This window comes from Electrophorus electricus, chromosome 7 (assembly GCF_041902795.1).
Source record: "Electrophorus electricus isolate QZ-2024a chromosome 7, ASM4190279v1, whole genome shotgun sequence".
In the NCBI taxonomy this organism is placed as follows: Eukaryota; Metazoa; Chordata; class Actinopteri; order Gymnotiformes; family Gymnotidae; genus Electrophorus; species Electrophorus electricus.
This window is the reverse complement of record NC_137503.1, coordinates 17,187,994-17,209,537: the sequence shown is the minus strand read 5'-3', so window position 1 is coordinate 17,209,537 and position 21,544 is coordinate 17,187,994. Positions and strand designations below refer to the sequence as shown.

The window sequence follows — 21,544 nt, the reverse complement described above, 5'->3', positions numbered from 1 at the left end:
CATAGTGCTTGGAACCCTATTGTTTTTTTTTCTTTTAGAACTTGGTACTCACTATTACTGTGTACTGTGAGACCAGCATATAATAAACTTGAATTTGGCCTAAATCTAAAATTTCCAGAAGACATAATAATATAAGATCCATGCTGAATCCACATTGCATTAGTAGTGCAAGTCTAAATCGGGTACTGGAAAATCAGATCAGATTAGAGTGTGTTAAAACTATCATCAAACCTCCAGCATACACAAATCAGATTATGCAATTGATTCCACTTTTCAATATTAGTTGGTTTGAATGTATAACAACTAAAATAGAATAAAAAAGAAAATGCCCTGCAAAGTAAATTACGTCCCGTTACGTTCCTATTTGTTTAGTGGTTATGCATGGTTAGACATTATTTTATAAAATATTGGTACAGCACCCATTCAACGCTTAGAAATAATTTCGTCTCAGTTAAATACTGCCCCTATCTGGTCAGGGTTGCTATAAGCAGGTCGTGTTGAGTTTCACTATTTGATCTCTCTGAGCCACCATACTTGATTCGGAAATGATGTTTAAAGAGCCCAGAAAAACGAGATGTCCTACTGAATATAACCTAATGAAAGAAAAAGACTTTCAAACACAACCTTAGTGTAATATTAGTATGAGTAAAACTACTTTAGTATGTTTTATTAAACGAACTTAAGGATACATTTGACAAAGAATTGTCTTTGCTGTTCTTTGGAAGCGTCAACATTGCGCATGCTATTTGTTCATTCTGGCCCTTATCGTGAGCATCTTTGTTTAAAACGGATGTGACTCTGTGAGGTCATATTTACGTTTTATACGTCTTGGGGGCCATAATGGCATTACCTTATGTTCTAAATTGAAGCGGATACATAATCGGACGTGTTATGTCTTTGGGTTTATGTTTTTCTTTAGAAATCAATATAGCGTACTCGCTGTGGTCGGAAAAGTAAGGGGCAAACTATTGGAGGAACTTGCTGGGCGAGCCTGCCTGCTCAGATCGCAGGCTAGCTCGCTAGCTTTGCTTAGCTAGCAAGCTAGCTGGCAAATCTGAAGCTAGAAGCAAGTGGCAACCTGCCGCTATTTGATCACCCTAACCTAGTTAGCGCCGTCTTGTGTAAAGAAAGTAGTCATGGCAACTAGGCGCCTGACCGATGCCTTCTTATTAATGCGGAACAATGCAATCCAAAACCGGCAGATATTGGCTGAGCAAGTGAGTACACACGATCCCCGTCGTACTCTGAATACACATAGCAATGCTGGGGTGAGTCTAATGTTAATAGTCTGAATCGATTTTGTTTGGAGTGTGTATGTGATAGCTAGCAGTGTGGCTAGCCAACCAGCTAGCTGGCTAGCTAGCAAAGTCTTATCTAGCTAGCTAGCTAGTTTGTTGTATGCTGACTGCTTCAGCAAATGTTGCCTGATATAATTTGCTGTGTACCTTACGTAGCAAGCCAAGGAGCTGTCTATCATCAAACTTTGTCTTGATGCTTTTAAAATTAGTTTACATTGACATGTCTCTGTAACGTTAGTCATTAATATAAAATCACTTCGATAGCCATTCGTATGGGCCATGCTTACGTTGCAAGAGTGTGGCGCGGAACGATTGATATTTGGGTGCATTTGAAGATTGTACATGTATCGATACACACTTTGAAACTATTCTTTACAGGAAATTCGTTTTGTTTATAATGTGTAGACCTCAGGATTTACATAAGTGCATTGCTCAGAGGCACCCTTGTGGTGACGCGATGAAATGTCTTTAGTAATGGTGCTTGGAAATGTATTAATGTCATTCAATGAAATGAACAATTTCCTCTTAATGGTTATTATACATCAAACACAAGGGCTTAGCCAAAAGTGATGTTTTACAAGGCATCTCATTTAACATTTAGTTTGCATGTAATGTACATTATTTGTCTGTCACATTCACTGACATCTATGATTTAAATGTATCTTTGACATACAAGGGTAGTACATCGTTAACCATCTTAGCTGAGTGAGTAATGTGTGCTTTCCATTGAGGCTACATAGTGCTCCAATAAGGTTTGAACATTTTACTTATGGTGCCATGCTTTGCAAAGACTACAAGTCACCCACAGTGAATGGTTTATCTAACCATTGTAATCAGTTTGTGGGACAGCAGTTTCACATTTACCAATTGTGTACAACAACAAAAAAAAACCTTATAGAAATATGCAGTACTTTAAGTGAGAGTTCATCTGGGTTCATTTAGGTATGAACTCAAAGTGCTATAGGTAGGCCTATTTCTCTGGAGGTTTTTCCATATGTACTACTAATGACAAAGGGTAGGTAGATTTGCTTTCTGTTGATGTGAATTTTTAGGTAGGTGTGGCATTTAACAACCATGTTAAGCTGTGAAACTAGTATCCAACCCAAGTGGAGATGACTACGACTACAAAAATAACCTACCTTTCATTGAGGATTAGATGCATGTAACATGAGAATCCACGCCTTTAGATAAATACTGATACATAATTGACTGGAAAGCACTATATAGCTTTGTACACAAAATGGAGGTTACTTGTTCAGCCATCAGCTTTGACCACTTGTAGTTTTTCTGGGCTTTGAAAGGCTGTGACTTCAGTAGAAGGCATTTTGTTTTGTCTGCTGTTTTTTCCTTCCCGGATTTTACTAACAGATAGGCCTAGTCTGTCTAAATGACAGGCAGTTTATCATAAACAGTATAGATGGCTGTGTATACGATGGGGGATTATATGATAAGATTCAAGTCAATCTGAATGAGTATTGTAGCTTCATCATGAAAAAAAGACTCTTGGGGATATAGTTTCTGCTTATGAACATTTCATTAACAGCTTTATGCCAAACAGCAAAAGATTCAGTTTAAAACACTCAAGTTCAATGGGGGGAGGATAAATAAATGACAGGCACACACGCAGAGGTTAATTCAGATACAGTTTCTAACAGAATCTCATATATTCCATTTGTAAAAGGACAAAAATATTCAATTTGTAAAAGCAGTACGATTCAAGAGTTTACAAAGCTCATTTTATCGGGTTATTAAAGGGTACAACATCTCTTTCATCGGATTGAAATTTCATTCGGATTTATCTTAATCAGATTACTGTAATCTGAACTGAATTTTTATATGAAGTTTCTTCATATTTCGATTGAGATCTTTATCAGTCTGATCTTTATCAGATAAACGGGCCTGTAAACATAGCCATTAATAGCAGTTATCAAGTTGATAATTTATTAGTTTTAGTTATTTAGCATCATGAGCCTTAAAGCCTATGTGGAATTGCTACAGCTCAAATTCTGTGAATGGTATTGTTGCTACTGCAACATGTCACTGACTATGCCTAAAACTGGCCTCTTACTTCTCTGAGATAATGTTAACGTTGCTGGCATATACGACAATTTGATTAAATCTAAGATAGAATTTGCTCTGTTACATGCTTTAAACCTGCGTTTTATCATTTATTAATCACTACCACAATATTTTGTTTTGCAATACTGATAATGTTGTAAAATTATTGGATATACCAGTTAACCTTTAACACGGATTTTGTGCTGTAATCATCTTAACCAGTCCTAAATGGTTATCTAAACCCTGCAGTCTTTGGTGACATCAACAGTGTGCAGACCTTTTTGTCCTCAGGCACACTTTAAAAGCATGCCTTTGTTAGCTGTGGTTTTCACTGTAGTGCTTGTTACTTAACAAATAATACTTAAGAACTAATAATAAATTAGTAGAGAAATACAATTAAGTCACATTTAAATATTTTCTTCTTTGCCATGGTGCTCAGACTGCTTGATACAAAATCATCCACTCTTAATTGGTTCTCACCTGTATCTCATGGAACTTTGGGTAATGGGTTTGTTCTGGGCCTGTGTACTTTGCCATAAAATGGCCCTTTTATGTCATAATTTCCTTTTCTCCATGCTTATGTTTAGCTACTCACTTTCAAGCCCTTTTAAATATTCCTTTTTTTTCACTTTGTAACAGTAATATTACAATAATTGAAGAACGGCACTATAATATTCTATTAACTGTTATTAAAAGCTTGATCAACTACACTTTTTATTTTTTTGCTCTTATTCTTCAACCTTAATATGTGGTATTTTACTGTAAAAGTATCTTTTACCTTGTCTCTTTCACTCCTTTCATGCAACCACTAAAACCAAGACTAATGCCTGTAACAGGCTGTTAACAGCAAGTAAGCAATCCAAATACAGATATTTAATCCCTGATAAAATACTTTCAACCATAAAGCTTTTTGGTTATTTCTGGCGATCGTTAAAAAGCAATTGTTTACTCACATAGTGTTTACATCATTTCACCATGAAATTGTGCTATATCCAGATGCCCTTGTGGAACTCAACATGACTGGACCCATAGCCTATGGCTTTAATCTGAGAGAACGTGTTTCTCTGTCATAACGGTGGTGTAGAGGCTCCTTCGCTTACTTCCTGTCTGTTTGCTGCTTTTTCAAGGAGATATGCACGTGTCCTGTGGGAAGTGCACCTTGCATGCTAGTTTGCTCTGTAATTTCAGTTGAGCATGTCTCTATTAGCTATATTGCATTAGATAGAACCTAAATGCATGCTATATAATCCGAATATTCCTTTGTCATGAACAGTGGGGTTTCTTACCCATTCCAATTAAAATTATTGATGTAATCGAATTTTAAACCTTTTATTATATAAAAGAAGTTTAGGCTACAGTTCTCAGAGTGCCAAGGGTCTCAGATGCCTTTTAATCATTAAATGGAATGGGATTGGAATGTCATCTTTCTTTTTAGTGGCTCACTGAAAACTAGCCGAGTTTATGTTCTACCATAATAATTCATTTAGAAACTATTTGGACAGGACAAATCTAACATGCAAAATTCAAATTGGGCCACTATTTTACTATAAGATTTGAAGCTCATGTTTTCTGATGTCTTTATGAATATAGATTTGTCCAGTCCAGTTGGTGTGTGTGTGTGTGTGTGTGTGTGTGTGTGTGTGTGTGTGTGTGTGTGTGTGTGTGTGTGTGTGTGTGTGTTTTTGATGCTGATCTCTGCGCTGTCTTGGGCTCCTTTGCTCTCATTCTTCCTCTTGTCTCTACCTGTTTTTCCTTCTTCTTCTCTCCCTGGATGGGAATCCACTGGGCTCTGCCAATCACATTAGGAGTATGATGAGGTACTGTGCAATGATTTTCCTTCAAATGGGGAGTCAGTCAACAGTGCCTTAGGAAATAATCTATTTTGTTTTTTAACATGCTAGGCCCAATACAGAAAGCTTTAATACTAAAATGAATTAATCAGTGTGTTTTTTATTACCATAAACACTCACTCTCTTTCTTTCCTTCTTACTTGTTCATAGCTGGCAGATGACCGGATGGCTCTGGTATCTGGAATTAATTTGGATCCTGAGGCTGCTATTGGAGTCACTAAAAAACTCCCGCCCAAATGGGTAGAAGGTGTGGATGAGGTAAACTAACACTGTTCAGCTTTATTTTTATAAGTAAATGTACACTAAGTATATATATTTTACAGCTAGAAATGTCTTACAAAAATGTATATTTTCAAGTTGCAGTTCATAAAAAAAATAAATAAATAAATAAATATATATATATATATATATATATATATATATATATATATATATATATATATATATATATATATATATATATATATATATATATATATGCGTGTGTGTGTGTAAAATGAGGGAACAAGTTAATTTTTCAAGTTTACTTTAAAGCATTAGGCAAGATGGAAGTCGAATAGGTATTCAGAACGTATCATTTGAAATGAAGGGCAATTTGTAACTTAGAAACTATATCTCCCACATCATTCTAAGTGAGGGCCAGCTGAACTAAAGCTCTCTTCAGTCTGGTTGTGGAATTTGAGCCTAACAGTGAGTTTGTTATTCCACAAGATTCAGTATGAGATCACACGTATACGGCAGAAGATGAAGGAGCTGGCTGGTCTGCATGATAAACACATGAACCGGCCTACACTGGATGACAGCAGCGAGGAGGAGCATGCCATAGAGATCACTACACAGGAAATCACACAGGTAAACCTGAATTTCAAATACTTTATTTGGGTCCACACAGAATATTGCTAGTCTGATAACTAAATATTGTAAGAGTTTACCATTGGAATGCATTTTAGAGTCAATTGGACCAAAGGTTATTTTAGTTCATGTTTATTAGAGAAAGTGCTTATTTTTAAAATGGCTAAGGTGGGGTAAATTATACATACATACAAACACTGTCCACTCTATTAGATAGGCCTGTACTCCTGCTCATTCATGTAATTATCCAATCAGACAATCATGTGAGAGCAGCACAATGCTATAAATCATGCAGACATATACCAAGAGCTTCAGTCAGAAAATGGGTTTTGTAAGACCTTGACTGTGGCATGGAAGTTGATACTAGATGGGCTTGTTGTTGTACTGAAGAAACTGCTCATCTCCTGTGATTTTCTCCACGAGTCTTGACAAATGCAGTATGTGGCACTTCAGCACTCAGTGCCGAGAGAAAGGCTAAAGTAAGAGTAAATTTACAATTATAAGTGAGCAGAAAAGCATCACATTGCATTTTACTCCTGTCAGCCTACAGTGGACACACATTCACTGGACTGGACAGTTGAAGATTGGAAAAATGTTGCCTGGTCTGATGAATCTCAATTTCTGTTTCGACCTGTAGATAGTCGAGTCATAATTTGGAATGGACACACTCGACCAACCATGTATCTGCTGTTCAGGCTGTCGTGTAATGGTGTGCGTAATGTTTTCTTTGCATACATTCAGCCCTCTGAAACCAATCAAGCTATGACTATGTGCATTCCCTTATGTCCACAGTTTACCTATCTTGTATTGGTCATCTGTAACCTTGTTGGTGTGTGTACTTCAGTGGCTTCCCCAGGAATAAGATCTGAATCCTGTGAAGTGCTATTATAAAACCTGCGTGAGGAAGCGCAAAAGTGAAAATGCAGCGTGAATGTGTGAAAATGGACACAAAAATTATGGCATTCTCTGAGTATGTTCTCTTCAACATACGTTAACTTTGTTTTAGCTACTGTTTGTTCTCTTGGTCAATCACTGCCCTTGTTGAAAAATCACAGCTGCATGCCAGAAGAATTTAAATGGTTTAAAACACTTGCTGCAGAAATGTATGCCAATTTCTGTGCACAGTCTAGCTAGAATATACTACAATTATATGCCTGAGTGCTCTGAAGTTTATCTGGCATTTCTTTAAAGTCTTAGAATATATGAACATTTGACTATATTTGGGTAACATCTTGTGTTGACTATAACACTATATTCTTGTTTGATTAGCAGCTGTTAGGCTTCTTGCATTAAAAAAGCTGATTTAAAAGGTGATTAAGGTTCTAGGATAATCAGTGGGGACCATAACGTTCCTTTGCAAATGTCAACAAGCGTGGAATTTCTAGAAAATGGAACTATAATATGGGAAATTTTTATTAATAAACTTGTTTTTTTAACACTTATTATTTAAAGTTTATGGAATTAATTTTATCATTACACACCAAGGTGTGAATTCATAAAGTGTCTGAGTAGGAATGCTGATATAGGATCAGATTTTGCTCTTATTTACAATGACTTTAATAACAGGAACAGATCTCAGATCACCACTACAATTCTGAAAAATTTCATGAATACAAGCTTGTGTGTGTGTGTGTGTGTGTGTGTGTGTGTGTGTGTGTGTGTGTGTGTGTGTGTGTGTGTGTGTGTGTGTGTGTGTGTGTGTGTGTGTGTGTGTGTGTGTGTGTGTGTTAAGCAATATATTCTCTATTAAACAAATGTCTGTCAATATATGTCAGTGACCATTAAGTATTTAAACATTAGGTGCTAATGGACAAATTAATTCCAAGAAAAGGAGGCAATTTTGCCATGAACAATATGTGGGAAATGTATATTTTATGCTATGTAATGTTTTTTGTTTGTTTATTATATAGATAAATTCAAAATATTTTTGGGACATGCAATGCACCAACACAAAATATTTAAAACACTTCAGTTTGATTTTCAAAATATACAACACTATTTAAGAATTAACCCCAGGAAATCATAAATAGGCTATAGATTACGTAGTAAAACTTGGCAGCACTTGTGATGTTTGTGTGTTTGTGTGCATGCGTACGCAGATGTTTCACCGGTGTCAGAGGGCAGTAACAGGGTTGCAGGCTCGGTGTGGTCACTGTACACATCAAGAGGAGAGGCTGCTCAGAAATGTGGTCTCTTCACTGGCTCAAAGTCTTCAGGAGCTTTCCACCAACTTTAGACACACACAGTCCAGTTACCTGAAACGTGAGCACAAACAAACGTATAAATACATTATACTGGCATCTGTAATACAAATACTAGCACTGAACTTCAGTACTGTGTAGAATATAGATATGTCTCATAATGCTTCAATATGCTGTGGAATGCTCCAATTTTTGAAACAAAAGTGAATGTTCACTAATTTAGGCAAATAGCTAACTTTACATCTTGTACATATATGCCTTGTTTATCTTTTTATAAGACAAGCAACCTACATTTTGGTGGCAAACTTTCAAAAAGGGTACAGATCCCATAGAATATCAGCAGTCATGGAGTCATCTGTTTAAGAAATGGAGTGCTACCTTTGTCCACAACCCTTTTGCTATCTACTTCAGGCATGAAGAATCGTGAGGAACGGTCAAAGCACTTTTTTGATTCCGGTCCTTTGATGGAGGATGATGAAGACATAGCACTATATGACAGGGTGAGAAGGATGATGAAATAGAATTCTAAACTTTTTGGCAAAGTGAAAAGATTCAGAAGTTAAAAAAAATACAATTATATATATGCCAGGGCTTTACAGATGACCAGCTAGCTCTGGTGGCGCAGAACACCATGATGGTGGAGGAGAGAGAGCGAGAAATTAGACAAATCGTACAGTCCATCTCTGACCTCAATGAGATATTCCGGGACCTTGCTGGCATGGTGGTAGAGCAGGTCAGTGCATTCGTCTCAGATTACTGAAACAGGTTTTTCCCTGTTCTCTTGATTTAAGTTTAAATGTTTTAACATTAGGATGAGATATTTAAACGATTACATAGGTGTCGGAAATATGGTATAAATAGATTCCCAACATGCAATGTTACCTATGGGTTTGCATCACTGTACAGTAATATGACAAAATTGGCAGAATCAGCCAACTGACATCTAGTCTTTCAGTACAAGGTTTTAACTAATCAGCAAAGATGTCTGTGTGCTTAAAACAGGGTACAGTTCTTGACCGGATTGACTTCAATGTGGAGCAATCCTGTGTCAAAACAGAGGAAGGACTAAAACAATTACAAAAGGTAAAGCTTATTGGTAAAGTTTCTAATATTAGTTGATGTAACCTTGCCTTTTTATCAGCAGTGTAATTCACCTTGTGTATTAGTTCTTCTTTCTTTCTTTCTCTTTAGGCTGAACAGTACCAGAAGAAAAATCGCAAGATGCTGGTCATTCTAATCCTTTTTGTCATAATTGTAATTCTAATACTCATTCTCTTTGCAACAAAGTTTTGATGTATTCTCTGTGTCTGTGTGTGTGTCTGTGTGTGTGTGTGTCTGTGTGTGTGAGAGAGAGAGAGTGAGAGAGAGAGAGTGTGTGAGTGTGTGTTGGGTGCTCTCTTGAATCAAGGCCCTCTGTGTGGTATTTCCCCTCTGACAGTCATTGATAAACGGCAAAATGGTGTCCTCTAGTGGTCACTGTGAGTAATGTCTGGAGTCCTATATAATCCCAGTGATGGGAGCAGTGTGACATTTACCTTTCTGATATACTGGCTTACAAGTCACTTGTGTATGCTTGAGTGAGATTTTCCTTCTGTCGTGTCTTGTCAAGCTCTCTGTAACAACAAGAGGTGTAAGCAAAATCGTGGCTTTTTTACCCTAGCTGTCGCTATCCAGTGTTAGGAAATTAGCTCTCAAAGAAACATCAATCATTTTTATTATATATTTTTGTCTGGCTTTGTTCCTGACTATGATCTTATCATATTTTCTCTGCTTCATGTACTTTGCCTCAACTTCACTTGTAACAGCAGCAGAAACAAGAAAAACTGCAAAGCAATGATTTATTTCTTGCTTTAGCCCTTTTTTGCAGTTATAGTTCTAACATTTTGTGTTTGATTTATGGCCAAGACATATCACCAGTGTTTTTTGTTTCTTTGTTTTTTGACACTTTGGAATTCCCACTTAATGTGCATGCACACACAGTGCACACTGAGTGTGTGCTTATTTGTATGTGTGATCCTTTACAGTTCCTCATTCAGTTATAGCTTTTGCTTCATAAGAAAAGAAACACAGACAGTGTACCTAGGCTGAGAAAGAGGAACACACATCACATGATTATCACATGCTTCAGTCACTTTTGAATTTTTTTCCCCACATATTTTTTATTTTATTTATTTTTTTTTTACACCCACATTGACTGGTTTCCTGTAACACTTGTAACCCTTGTCCCCGAGAGGCAGTAGAATGAGCTTAATGTTCCAGTGTCTTGACATTCTGAACTGTTGAGCTTCACATGGCACTTTACCATACACTATAACTTTTATTGTTCAATCTGCAGTGTTGTCATCCTGTCAGTCTTGGTATGAGTAGCCACCCAGTATATCCAGGGTCAAATGGATCAGTTTACTCCAGCCTTGGCTCAGCAAGCTCTGAGGGAGTGAACACTTTATTGTTGAGCTTAGGTAATGTGATGTGATTCTATTTATTGTGCTTGTTTGTTTCTCCCAACTGGTTGATGACCCAGCCACCTTCATCAGCATGACCTTATGCAGGACTGAACTTTGTCTCCTAATCTCTGCACATGCTTGGACTGATACCTGTTGCATATGATCATGTGACTGTACTACTGCTGTCTCTTGTACAATATGAAATTATTTATTTATAATGCAGGAATGTATACAAATATGTGGAGTGTGATTGTTGAGAAAATGATGCTGAAGCTCTGTGTGGGGGGAAATGCTAAATTATATACAAAGTTGCTTATGCTTGTAGTATGAATGTTCAAACTGATACTTTTCCCCCTCATCATGAATTATTTTTTTTGTAAATGGGTTTATGTGTCTACCCTCACTGTATGAAAGATACATTCCTAGGTGGTTTGAAAAAAATATGGACTTTCATTTCATCCATCATACTTTCAACAAATTATTTTAAATAGAGGAAGGGTAATTTAAATCATGGTAAGGGGAAATGATCTGGTATTTTCATTATATCTGGCCCCTGTATGGGTCTCATCCACCACCACCCATCTTTTGCTATTTCAGCTTTGGTTGATTTTGATGTGCGTTATTGAAAGAATGTGTCTCTACGGCACTGTAACCTATTTTACCTGACATTTGATCTTTTCTAAGGAATGGTTGTTGGTCGGTTTTTAAGAAAATTAAACATAATGTTTTGATCGTGTGTGTATGGTTTCTAATTTGCTTTGTTTTAACTTATGTATATGGTTAAATTGTTACTCTTACATATGCTTAGAACGAAACCAAAAAAAGATTAAGTGAAGAACTGCAAAAGACAAATGTTTCACAAAATATTTTTAAAGCGCCTAACACTCGCGAGATACGCATCAGGAGCCAGGGAGGTCAAAGTGCACCCACTACCGGGAATCGCTTTACTCGGGCTCGAGTCGAAGATGGCGAACGTGGTGCTCGAGTTTAAAGCTACTGCCGGGGACTCGGAGCCCCAGAGCCGACCAGTCCTCATCGTCGGGCAGCTCGGAAACCTCCAACAAATCAACTGGAGTCAAATTAAAGGGAAACTGCAGCCAGTGATCAGCAAAGAGGTAATAGCATTCTTGAATGTATTGATAGCTTGCTAGTTAGCTTGGATTCTTAGGGTAGGCAGAGCTAGCACGTACAAGGCATATAGCTAGCGTGCTAAATTATGCTAGATTGCTACTTAACCAGCTAGGTTAGCTTACTTTGAACTCTCAGTCTACCTTTTTAGCTAGCAAGAATGCAAGCAAGCAATGGGGTGTCTTACCCAATGAGTCCATATATCTTTGTTCTAGCCAGATAACATTTCCAGTTGTAGTTACATTACTGTCCTACTAATACGAGCTATAAACCCTTCTATAAACACTAAGCTGACTGACTCATTTTTGTGAAACATGACAAATATTCTAACCTAGTCGGTTCGCGTAGCTTTTCAGTGGACGCTTTGGATAAAAGCGTCAGCTACGTGCCATTAAATGTAAAGTGTGTGTGTGTGTATATATTATATTTTTTATATATATAATAGAGAGAGAGAGAGAGCGATATTAGATATATAGATATCTCTCTCTCTCTCTCTCTCTCTCTCTCTCTCTCTCTCTCTCTCTCTCTCTCTATATATATATATATATATATATATATATATATATATAAAGATAGATAGATATATAATATCTATATAGATAGATCACTCTATATAGATAGATAGATAGATAGATTATTTATATATAGATAGATTAGAGATGGATAGATACAGATGGATATATAGATAGATAGATAGATAGATAGATAGATAGATAGATAGACAGATTATATTATATATATATATAATTATATATTTATCTATCTATCTATATATATATATATATCTATATATATATATATATATATATATATATATATATATATATATATATATATATATATATATGAGAGAGGGAGACATATCTATATATAGAGATATCGTGTGTATAAGAAATAGTACCTATAGTAAACATTAAATAAATTACACTTATATTTGTGAGACGCCCTTGTCCATAGTTATTTACAGAAGTGCTTTGTAGTCTCTCTCAAATACACATCAAGTGAGGATAGGCCAGTGTTAGAACACCATAACTACTATACAAGTTAACTGTAGCATAACTAATACAAAACATGCAAAGAGTCATGGTAAAAATTAATAAATAAACAACAATAAATAATAAATGAATAACACCAAACTTAAAAAAACAAAACATCAGTGACTTAGGGAAACGCGTCCCTCATATTCATGCTGATGATCCATATAAAATGATGGAAAACAATTTTCTTTTTAATTTATTTGAGTTAATGTTAAACTATTGCAAATCAGTGCTTTGGTGTTGTACTTCTACAAAGCATGGACACCAATGTTTTCAGAAAATAAAAGTTTTTGGCTTTTAAAGGAGGAAAAAACTCATAGGCATACTTTTAAACTTATTGCGACTAACAATATCTTTTATGGACCCAAGGCTAATCGGAACAGTGTGTATGAGAGTGAGTGACTGGCAAAGTAATGTTTTATGTTTTGGTTCCAGATATGGCAGTCAGGTTTGGGGGCTCTTAATCCCAATCCTACGGACAGTTGCCCGCTGTATCTGAGCTTTGCAACTGTGGCAGCACTGCCCTCTCGGGTCAGCCGCCACAATAGCCCTTCAGCTGGCCACTTCCTTACTCGTCTGGTCCGCACCTGCCTGCCGGCTGGCAACAATCGCTGCATCCTGGTTAGTCTCACTTCACATATGTGTTCAGCTGTTGAAATAACAGCCCAATTCTTTATAATGTTGGATTACATTTCCTTTTTATACTGATCTGAGATTGTGTTTCTCACTGAGTGATTACATTTTTTTTCTTTTCAGTTTAGATTAATATGTATTGCTATCAGATGCAAAATATAACTTCACTAACTTTCTAGACTTGTCAGTGCACAAAGAGAGAACAATATGGGCTGAGCAAAGTGCACAGTACATTGCATGTTTTGCAGTTTGGTCTAGCTGTTGGAGAACTGTTTGCTCTTTTGTGTCTAATTTGGCAAGTGGCCATTCCCCCTTCCCCCCGTCTTCCTTAGTTGTGCAATCAGTGCTTCCTGATTTTTCTGTGTCAGTAACTAACTCTGTCTGTGATTAATGTTTATAATCTTAATGTGTTTAGTGTCCTTTAACCTTTGGATATGTCTGCCTAATTATGGGACATAGTGTGTTTATTCTTCTTTTAGGCCTGAAATATCTAGGCTTCACCAAACTTCATGGAAGGTTTGGACTTTTACAAAGGAAGACTATTAAATGAGGACTACTGATCTATAATCATCCTTGGGATTCTGTCACAGTGACCACTTGCATATACAGACCATCCATCATTTAGTTTTACATTTTCTTTTTTCCGTTTTAATCAGATGGTGTGTGAGCGGTCTGATGTGTTTGCATCAGCATGCGCCATTGCCCGTGCCTTCCCTCTATTCACCCGCCGCTCAACCTCCTCACGCAGGATGGAGAAGAAGCACGTGACTGTAGAGTTTGTCACCGTTGGCCAGGATAATGGGCCTCTGGAACTTTGTACACTGGAGGTAAGGCTGCTGAGCATCAGGAAGTATGCACCAAATTTAAAACCTTTTCTCCGAAGTTCAACGAACCCGAAATCTGACGTCTCTAGTAAGCCCTGTATACACACTGGGGACTCTCCAGATCTGTTAGGACATGTATTCTAACTGTTTTTTTAGAACAGCCCATAATGCCATGTAAAACTGCTTTCCTGCTCACAATTGTGATGTTATACCCATGTTAACAGGTAAATGTTTACTTCCAGTGTCTTTCCAATGCAGCTGATGGCATTCGGTTGGCAGCACGGATTGTGGACACTCCTTGCAATGAGATGAACACTGATCATTTTCTGGAGGCAAGCTCCCTCCCACTGCTAGTTACCCCATATGGTTTTATTGTTGAAATGATTTACTGATGTTCACAGTTTTACAGTTGGAGCTTTACTTTGACTGTTTGTCACTTTCTGTATAGGAGATCAAGGTAGTGGGGAATGAACTGGGCATCACTCCAACTATAATTCGGGGCGAGGAATTGAAACAGAAAGGTTTTGGAGGTATTGTGAGAAAAATGAGTATTTTGTGTGAGTTGTTAAGAAACTTATAACGGTCAGTTCTATAATTTTATTTTATTTGGTTTCTCCATATAAAAGCGAAAAGAGAAGCTTCTGTCTATCACAAGATTGTTTGACCAACTACCTTTTAACGACAGCTTGTTCATGTTGGCCCCCCTTTGTGTTTTCATAGTCAGCTGTAGTTCTATCTAGTTCGCTCAGCATCTTGGCAAGTTATTCAGAAGCTTTTATGACACTTATTTTAAGAATATTTTCACTCAAAGCATTTTACAGCATGAAACCAACAACACACACATTTACATTGGACAACTATGTATTTCACATATTATGCAATTGACTTGTGTATTGACATCAGATTATATAAAATTTGTAAAATCGATCCTTAAATGCTACTATTTAATGATTAACGTATCTTGTTTCTGTTTTCCTCTTAGGTATCTATGGTGTAGGCAAAGCAGCTGAGCACCCCCCTGCTCTGGCGGTGCTTAGCCACACCCCCTCAGGTGCTACTCAAACCATTGCCTGGGTGGGAAAGGGCATTGTCTATGACACAGGTGGCCTCAGCATCAAAGGCAAAGTAGGTCACATGCTCTTCAGCCAGCTGTGAACCCAGAAACTGTGCAGAGAGAGATTCTCCTTTATTGCTTACTAGGTGCTGTAATGCAGACCCATTTAATCATGGCCCTTAAGGTTTTGGTGTCCACGCTTCATTTCTGATTTAAAGGGGACCTCTTATGCTCATTTTCAATGTTCATAATATTATTTTTGCGGGCTACTAGAATATATTTGCATGCTTCAGTGTTCTGTATTTTTCTCATACTGTACATTTATTTTCACTTTCTGTTTGGAATGCTCTAATTAGTCAGCTGTGCAATGATTGGTCAACCACCAGTTCCACACCTGTCTTGCAATCTACAGACAGAACCTTCTTTCCTGAGGAGCTGGGAACAGTCCAAACAGATTTGCTTTCTCTATATATCTGACCCTTTCTTGGGGTGGAAGCGTATTGAAATAGGCTGAAGTTAACATATTATGTTAAAGCTGTTTAAAGATAGTCCTGCACATTGCCATTCACTCCCATTTAAACTTTGCACATTGTTTCCCTTCCATGGGTGGAGCGGTTTTCCCTCAGATGATGCGATGTGGCTTGTCTCTATGCACTGCATCAGGGCATGCCAAGCTTGCTTATAGGCGGGTAATATGGAAAGTGTTAAGAGAAGTGGAACATAGAAAATGGCTGAAATTCCAATGAGGCATTTCAGGCAGCTGAGAAGTGATTTCCTTGACAGTATGTTTTTCACTCTGGCATGCACTTTAGGCTTTGTAACTTTGCAGACTGTTTACATGCACAAAATGCCATATAACACACTAAAAGAAAGAAAAATGGAAATGCGTAATAATTCCCCTTTAATGGAACAGTTCATAATAAAACCAAATAAATAAACATTTACAGCAAATGGCTAAAATGAATGAAAATTAGGAGCAAGATAGTATGGTAGCATTTTCAATACTACTATTTAATACCTGTGATTCATTAATAGCAATACTGGTTCACCCAAGATACTTTTAATTAAAATAATGAAGGTCTTTATGGTCACCTTGGAGACTTGTAAGAAGACAATCTCAAATTTACTCTAGTCCTTGCTTTTTGACCCCACCCACCATTTGGTTCAGGTAATTCTTATATTGTGTTATGGTCTAAACAGCTTTTCACATTCCCCCTCAGACCACGATGCCAGGGATGAAGAGAGATTGTGGAGGAGCAGCTGCAATTTTGGGAGCGTTTAAGGCTACAGTCAAACAGGTGAAGACAAGTGAAGTCTCATTGTGCTACATATCATAGCCTCACATACATGTTTGTGCTTTGCGGTTTGTCACAGGGGTTTAAAGATAATCTGCATGCCGTGTTCTGCCTGGCTGAGAATGCGGTGGGGCCTGCAGCCACACGACCAGATGATATCCACACACTATACTCTGGGAAGTAAGAACTGCTATCAATATTGTGATTTTTGTCTCCTAATATTACTTTTCTCCTTGATTTGTGTTTGTATAGTTGTTTGTATATTGGAAGACCCATGAAAGAAAATCTAAATGTATGGACAATTCTGCGATTAAGTATTGCATCAGTGCAGTGAAAATTGCAGTGTACATTATGGCAACATGAGAGTTAAGATGAGCATGATTGCTCCAAAATCAATTCTCCAGCCAAAATAAGTGTGAACAATAAGGAAAATTGGTCCTACCATGGTAGTGCTGTGGCAGTCTGTTTCATGTGTCTGTCTGCCTGTCTCCTGTACAGGACAGTGGAAATCAACAACACTGACGCTGAGGGCAGGCTGGTGCTGTCTGATGGGGTTGTATATGCCAGTAAGGATCTTTCTGCAGATATAATTTTGGATATGGCAACTCTGACTGGAGCTCAGGTGTGTACCAACCATTAATTTCAACTGAAAACCTTAATGGTGTTATTCACATATTCTACTGACAGTAGGTTAAAACAGAACAGTCTTTTCACAGATATGTAGTCTTTTTAAGACACACATGGTTACCTTTATTGTACTTGTACTTTGGTTCTGAATGGCAGGAACTGCAGGATTGCCCTTGGCTTGCTAACTGGGTGTTTGGGCTTGGACATTTGTAAAGCTGCTTTGTGACATCTGTTGTAAAAAGCGCTATATAAATAAAATGTTATTTGTTTTGTCTTCTCCCACATGTAGTGCATTATGACCCCACTATGGGAACTAAATGGTTAAATGAACATTGCACCCACAACGCGTGATGTCCCATGCTCAGCTGACTCTCTACATACGAATATTTTCTTGTGGATTTGTTTGGTCTGCATTGCAGTCTTGGATACACAAATTCGTAATTAGGCCTCATTTTTGGGCCCTAAAAATAAACTTGGCTGACATACCAATGGCCAAAGACCAGTTACTTACAGTAGGGGCTTTGACTGCACATGGCCATCATACATTATAAGTAAATGCAGCAAAACTCATGGTGTCTTTGGGTTTTTTTTGTTTGTTTTTTTCTTTCCTTTGTCAGAGCACCACTTTTAAGGCACCTTAAAAAAGGATTTTATGTATAGCAGCTGGCAGTAGTTCATTTGTTTCTGTTTCTGCTGTCACAATTAGATGTGACCACTAGCAGAGAAAAAGGAACTATTAGTTGCCTATGACATATCTTTGGAATCTAGGGTGGCACAAGCCCCTTTTAGCTGTGAGTGGTGTTGATTTATACTCCTGTGGGAAGTTTTCAGATTCAGATATGCCACTGCTTTCTACACATTTCACCAATTTGTATACAGATTCTGGTTCACCAGAGATAAGCCTTCTCGTTGAAATACAACTACTCGAGTTCAAAAATTGGTTGCTAGTGTCATGAGAAGTTGATGCTTTCATGCATTCATATTTCATGTAATAACAACTGAGCATGCTCCAAAACTGTAAGCCTTGGATGTTAAATCCTAAAGTGTGTGTGTGTGTGTGTGGTTGCAGGGCATCTCCACAGGGAAGTACCATGCAGCCATCATGACAAACAGTGGGGAATGGGAATCAGCTTGTGTGAAAGCTGGCCGGAGCAGTGGTGATCTGGCTCACCCTCTGGTCTACTGCCCTGAGCTCCACTTTAGCGAGTTCACCTCTGCAGTGGCCGACATGAAGAATTCTGTAGCGGTGAGAGGGAAGGATGTGGGAAGGAAGAGTAGGCTAAACATTGGTGTAACTGAAGACACTGAAGTTATGTTTCATGCAGATTATTGCCTTTAAATGTCCATTTGCTCCTGCTATACAAAGGGATTACAGGGTAGCCCAATCAGGTCCTTTTTACTATGTAGTTTCCATTTGACAGTTTGTACTGGGGCTTGTTATTTAATGTCTCTATGATATTGGTCTAAATCTTTTGTTTGCAGTGATTTAGAGGTACTGACGATAACAACAGCAATATGCTCAGAAAAGCGCACACTATTCTAATTCCACTCTAACAATAACATCATCCTTTAACCCACTGTCTGCATTTAAAACCTGTTTAAATGGTCAGGCAGGTGAGATTTAATTAATAGATTCACTTGGTCTAACTGTTAAGGTAAATAAGTGTGTTGTAAGTTCACTTAATTTTAAATGCTTGACTCATGTTAGTCTTTGATAGAGCATCTGTGATTTGAATTTGTTACTTTTAAGAGCATTAATAATGAACAAAAAATAGCATTTTATGAACAGAACTTCTCATTCATGGAGGGGTCCTAATAGTGTGACAGACTCTATCCCTCCCTTCTCATAACATTCTGCCTGATTACTTTTATCTCATCTGAACACAAAAGGGTCGGTCTTGTGCTCTTGTTGGTGTCCGAAGGAATTAAACATTCCGTGCAGGGAAAGTGTTCTCATTCTCAAGGACTGATTTGTATTTTACGTCTTTTCTGGGCTCTTAGTTTTCTGTTTATATAAATTCTTTGGGATGAGATATGGTGGCATCCTACTGATGGGATACACAGTGCTTGGTTTACTGGAGCCTGTCTTTTTTTTCTCCCTTTCTTTTTTTCTTCAAGGCACCTGTGGCCTTGACCTTTCAGTACATCCCTTGTCTGTGTTTGTGGCCTTAATCTCTTCAGCACATTTGTTTGCAAGGAGCTGTGTGTGTGCGCGCCTGTGCTTGTGTTCTTATGTTTATCTCTACATATTTACATGTTGCTTGTCTGTGAGATTAAGGATGTTTTATTCCCTTCAGGATCGTGAGAACGCTCAAAGCTCCTGTGCTGGCCTGTTCATCGGCTCTCACCTGAGCTTCGACTGGCCTGGAGTGTGGTTGCATGTGGATATTGCCTCACCTGTGCATGCTGTGAGTAGAGAAGTTAAAATGTTTTTATCCTAGCAAATTATGCAGCTCTAGAGGTGTGAACCAAAGCATTCTTTCCATATTTCACCCTTATTACCAGCAGAGTATGAGTGGAGAGGAGCACATCATTCAAATCACTCTGCTCCAACTCCTCCAGCTTTTCTTATTCCCACTCCTTCCTCATCCCTCAACTCCCAGCTCCACTCTGTTGTCTCTATTTCCCACTTCTCATTCCCAGCTAAAGCCAGAAAAAATGCTAATGTTTTAATAAATATTAAAGGCCGTGCATTACAGCAAATTTAGCACGGGTAAGGAGTAAGGCTGTTTCATGCTTCGTTGAATTGAAGGGAAAACCAGCAGTAGGCTGCAAAATGTCTTTTTTTCCTCATCTTAAAAAAATAACAAAAAAAAACCTTAAACAATATTGTTTTTGTCCTGTTGTGTACCATGCAGGGACACATCCCAGTACATGTCAAAGACATGTTCAAAACATGTCTTTTTTAGATTCCACACTGCAAATCCTGTGTGATGGTGATAAACTCACTGCACTTATATTCACTGTTTAGTTTTAAACACTTGTATTCTTGACCATTTTCAAGGACTTTGCAAAAATTCCCAGAACTCCAAGCTTGTAAATTAAAAACAAATAAATTATGGGCCATTGTCACATGTTGCACTGGAGAGGTACCGGAAATCTTGGAGTGAGAGAAAACGCCAACATTCCAGCTTAATGAAAATTCCTTCCTCACTCTAGGCCAAATTGTCACTTCCATCTCAGTCCGCACTACTCACATTCTCTGACTGTCAGGGTGTCAAATAATGGATGGTTCTTTTTGTTTGTTTGTTTTTAACAGTACAACTATTACAACTACTTCTCAACCTTAACTGTATGAGATATAAAGCTTTATTGTAAATGCTTAGTCATTAGCATATATGCGGTAGTTCATTTTCAGGAGTTCAGAACCAATTTGTAATTGGCATAACCTGCCTATGTTGTGTGCAGGGTGAACGGGCTACAGGTTTTGGAGTGGCCCTGCTCTTGGCCCTTTTTGGTCAGGCATCTGAAGACCCTATGCTCAATATGGTGTCTCCACTGGGCTTCACCGTAGCTAACCCATCTTCTTTGGACCAGATGGAGAGGGACTGCAAACGCAGAAGACTGGTCTAATATCAGCTCTGACTGCTCTATAGCTTGTGTATTCTGAAAAAACAGTTCACAGTCATTGATCTTTTTAAATGCTCGCCTATACCACTGCACCACTCACCTCTCTCTTCTATCAAACACTGACCACCACAAAATTCCTGTTTCCCTTCAGTATTTCCCTCAAAGTCTTCAGATCACATGTTGTAATGTTTTGTTGAATAAAAGAGTAGATGTTTTGAATGTTATATGATGTGTTCATGGAAAGGGAAGCTTTCGTCATTACTAACTTGATTACTAACTATAATCAAAAGGCACTGTAGCAAATTCATGTTGCATCAAATGATACCAGTTTGAAAATGTGCAACTGCATAGCAAATTTCTCTGGTTTTATTTCTCTCTAAAGCAGAACATCATTATGCAGGTTACAATGCAAAGAATGTTGGTTTATATTAAGTTTTTTAGGGATAGTTGCTTTTGACTGATGCCAATGTTATAATTGTGGCAAATGAGTGACTTGTTGGCTCCTTCAAAGTAAAGAGTGAAAGTGAAAGGTTGACTACAGTGGTGTTTTAAAGCAAATTAAATCAGTAGGCTTAAATTTTAAAGAACATTTTGACTTGAGCTCGGAGTTTCTGTTGTATGAGTGTTTTTTTTTTTTTCATCGTAATACATAAATCGTCACAAATTGTTGCTC

At 37.7% G+C, this 21,544-nt stretch overlaps 2 protein-coding genes across 6 annotated transcripts; both read left to right on the top strand.

Annotated features, from left to right (window-relative positions):
- Positions 1-634: 634 nt before the first annotated feature.
- On the top strand, positions 635-11,439 carry stx16 (syntaxin 16). Of its 4 annotated transcripts, none has more exons than XM_081717560.1 (8): positions 641-1,268; positions 5,357-5,464; positions 5,918-6,058; positions 8,158-8,320; positions 8,671-8,759; positions 8,849-8,992; positions 9,262-9,342; positions 9,451-11,439. In XM_081717560.1, the coding sequence occupies exons 1-8, from the start codon at positions 1,137-1,139 to the stop codon at positions 9,550-9,552; spliced, it is 960 nt and encodes a 319-aa protein (XP_081573686.1). In that variant the 5' UTR covers positions 641-1,136; the 3' UTR covers positions 9,553-11,439. The 4 variants fall into 4 exon arrangements, with proteins under 4 accessions (XP_081573687.1, XP_081573686.1, XP_026866560.1 ...); XM_027010759.3 differs by having other exon boundaries at positions 646-1,217; XM_081717562.1 differs by lacking the exon at positions 641-1,268 and adding an exon at positions 1,295-5,173.
- A 195-nt stretch (positions 11,440-11,634) lies between these two features.
- Positions 11,635-21,400, top strand: npepl1 (aminopeptidase like 1). Of its 2 annotated transcripts, XM_027010771.3 has the most exons (12): positions 11,636-11,818; positions 13,304-13,489; positions 14,158-14,328; positions 14,568-14,657; positions 14,774-14,855; positions 15,308-15,450; positions 16,600-16,677; positions 16,754-16,854; positions 17,173-17,296; positions 18,371-18,547; positions 19,599-19,709; positions 20,710-21,400. In XM_027010771.3, the coding sequence occupies exons 1-12, from the start codon at positions 11,669-11,671 to the stop codon at positions 20,872-20,874; spliced, it is 1,578 nt and encodes a 525-aa protein (XP_026866572.1). In that variant the 5' UTR covers positions 11,636-11,668; the 3' UTR covers positions 20,875-21,400. The 2 variants fall into 2 exon arrangements, with proteins under 2 accessions (XP_081573683.1, XP_026866572.1); XM_081717557.1 differs by lacking the exon at positions 18,371-18,547 and having other exon boundaries at positions 11,635-11,818.
- Positions 21,401-21,544: the final 144 nt, after the last annotated feature.

Coding starts and splice junctions, on each gene's coding strand:
- npepl1 (XM_027010771.3), top strand. CDS start 11,669: ATGGCGAACGTGGTGCTCGAGTTTAAAGCTACTGCCGGGGACTCGGAG. Junction 14,329..14,567: donor TGGAACTTTGTACACTGGAG/GTAAGGCTGCTG, acceptor GTTTACTTCCAG/TGTCTTTCCAATGCAGCTGA. Junction 19,710..20,709: donor TTGCCTCACCTGTGCATGCT/GTGAGTAGAGAA, acceptor TGTTGTGTGCAG/GGTGAACGGGCTACAGGTTT.
- stx16 (XM_081717560.1), top strand. CDS start 1,137: ATGGCAACTAGGCGCCTGACCGATGCCTTCTTATTAATGCGGAACAAT. Junction 8,993..9,261: donor CTGGCATGGTGGTAGAGCAG/GTCAGTGCATTC, acceptor TGCTTAAAACAG/GGTACAGTTCTTGACCGGAT. Junction 9,343..9,450: donor GACTAAAACAATTACAAAAG/GTAAAGCTTATT, acceptor CTTTCTCTTTAG/GCTGAACAGTACCAGAAGAA.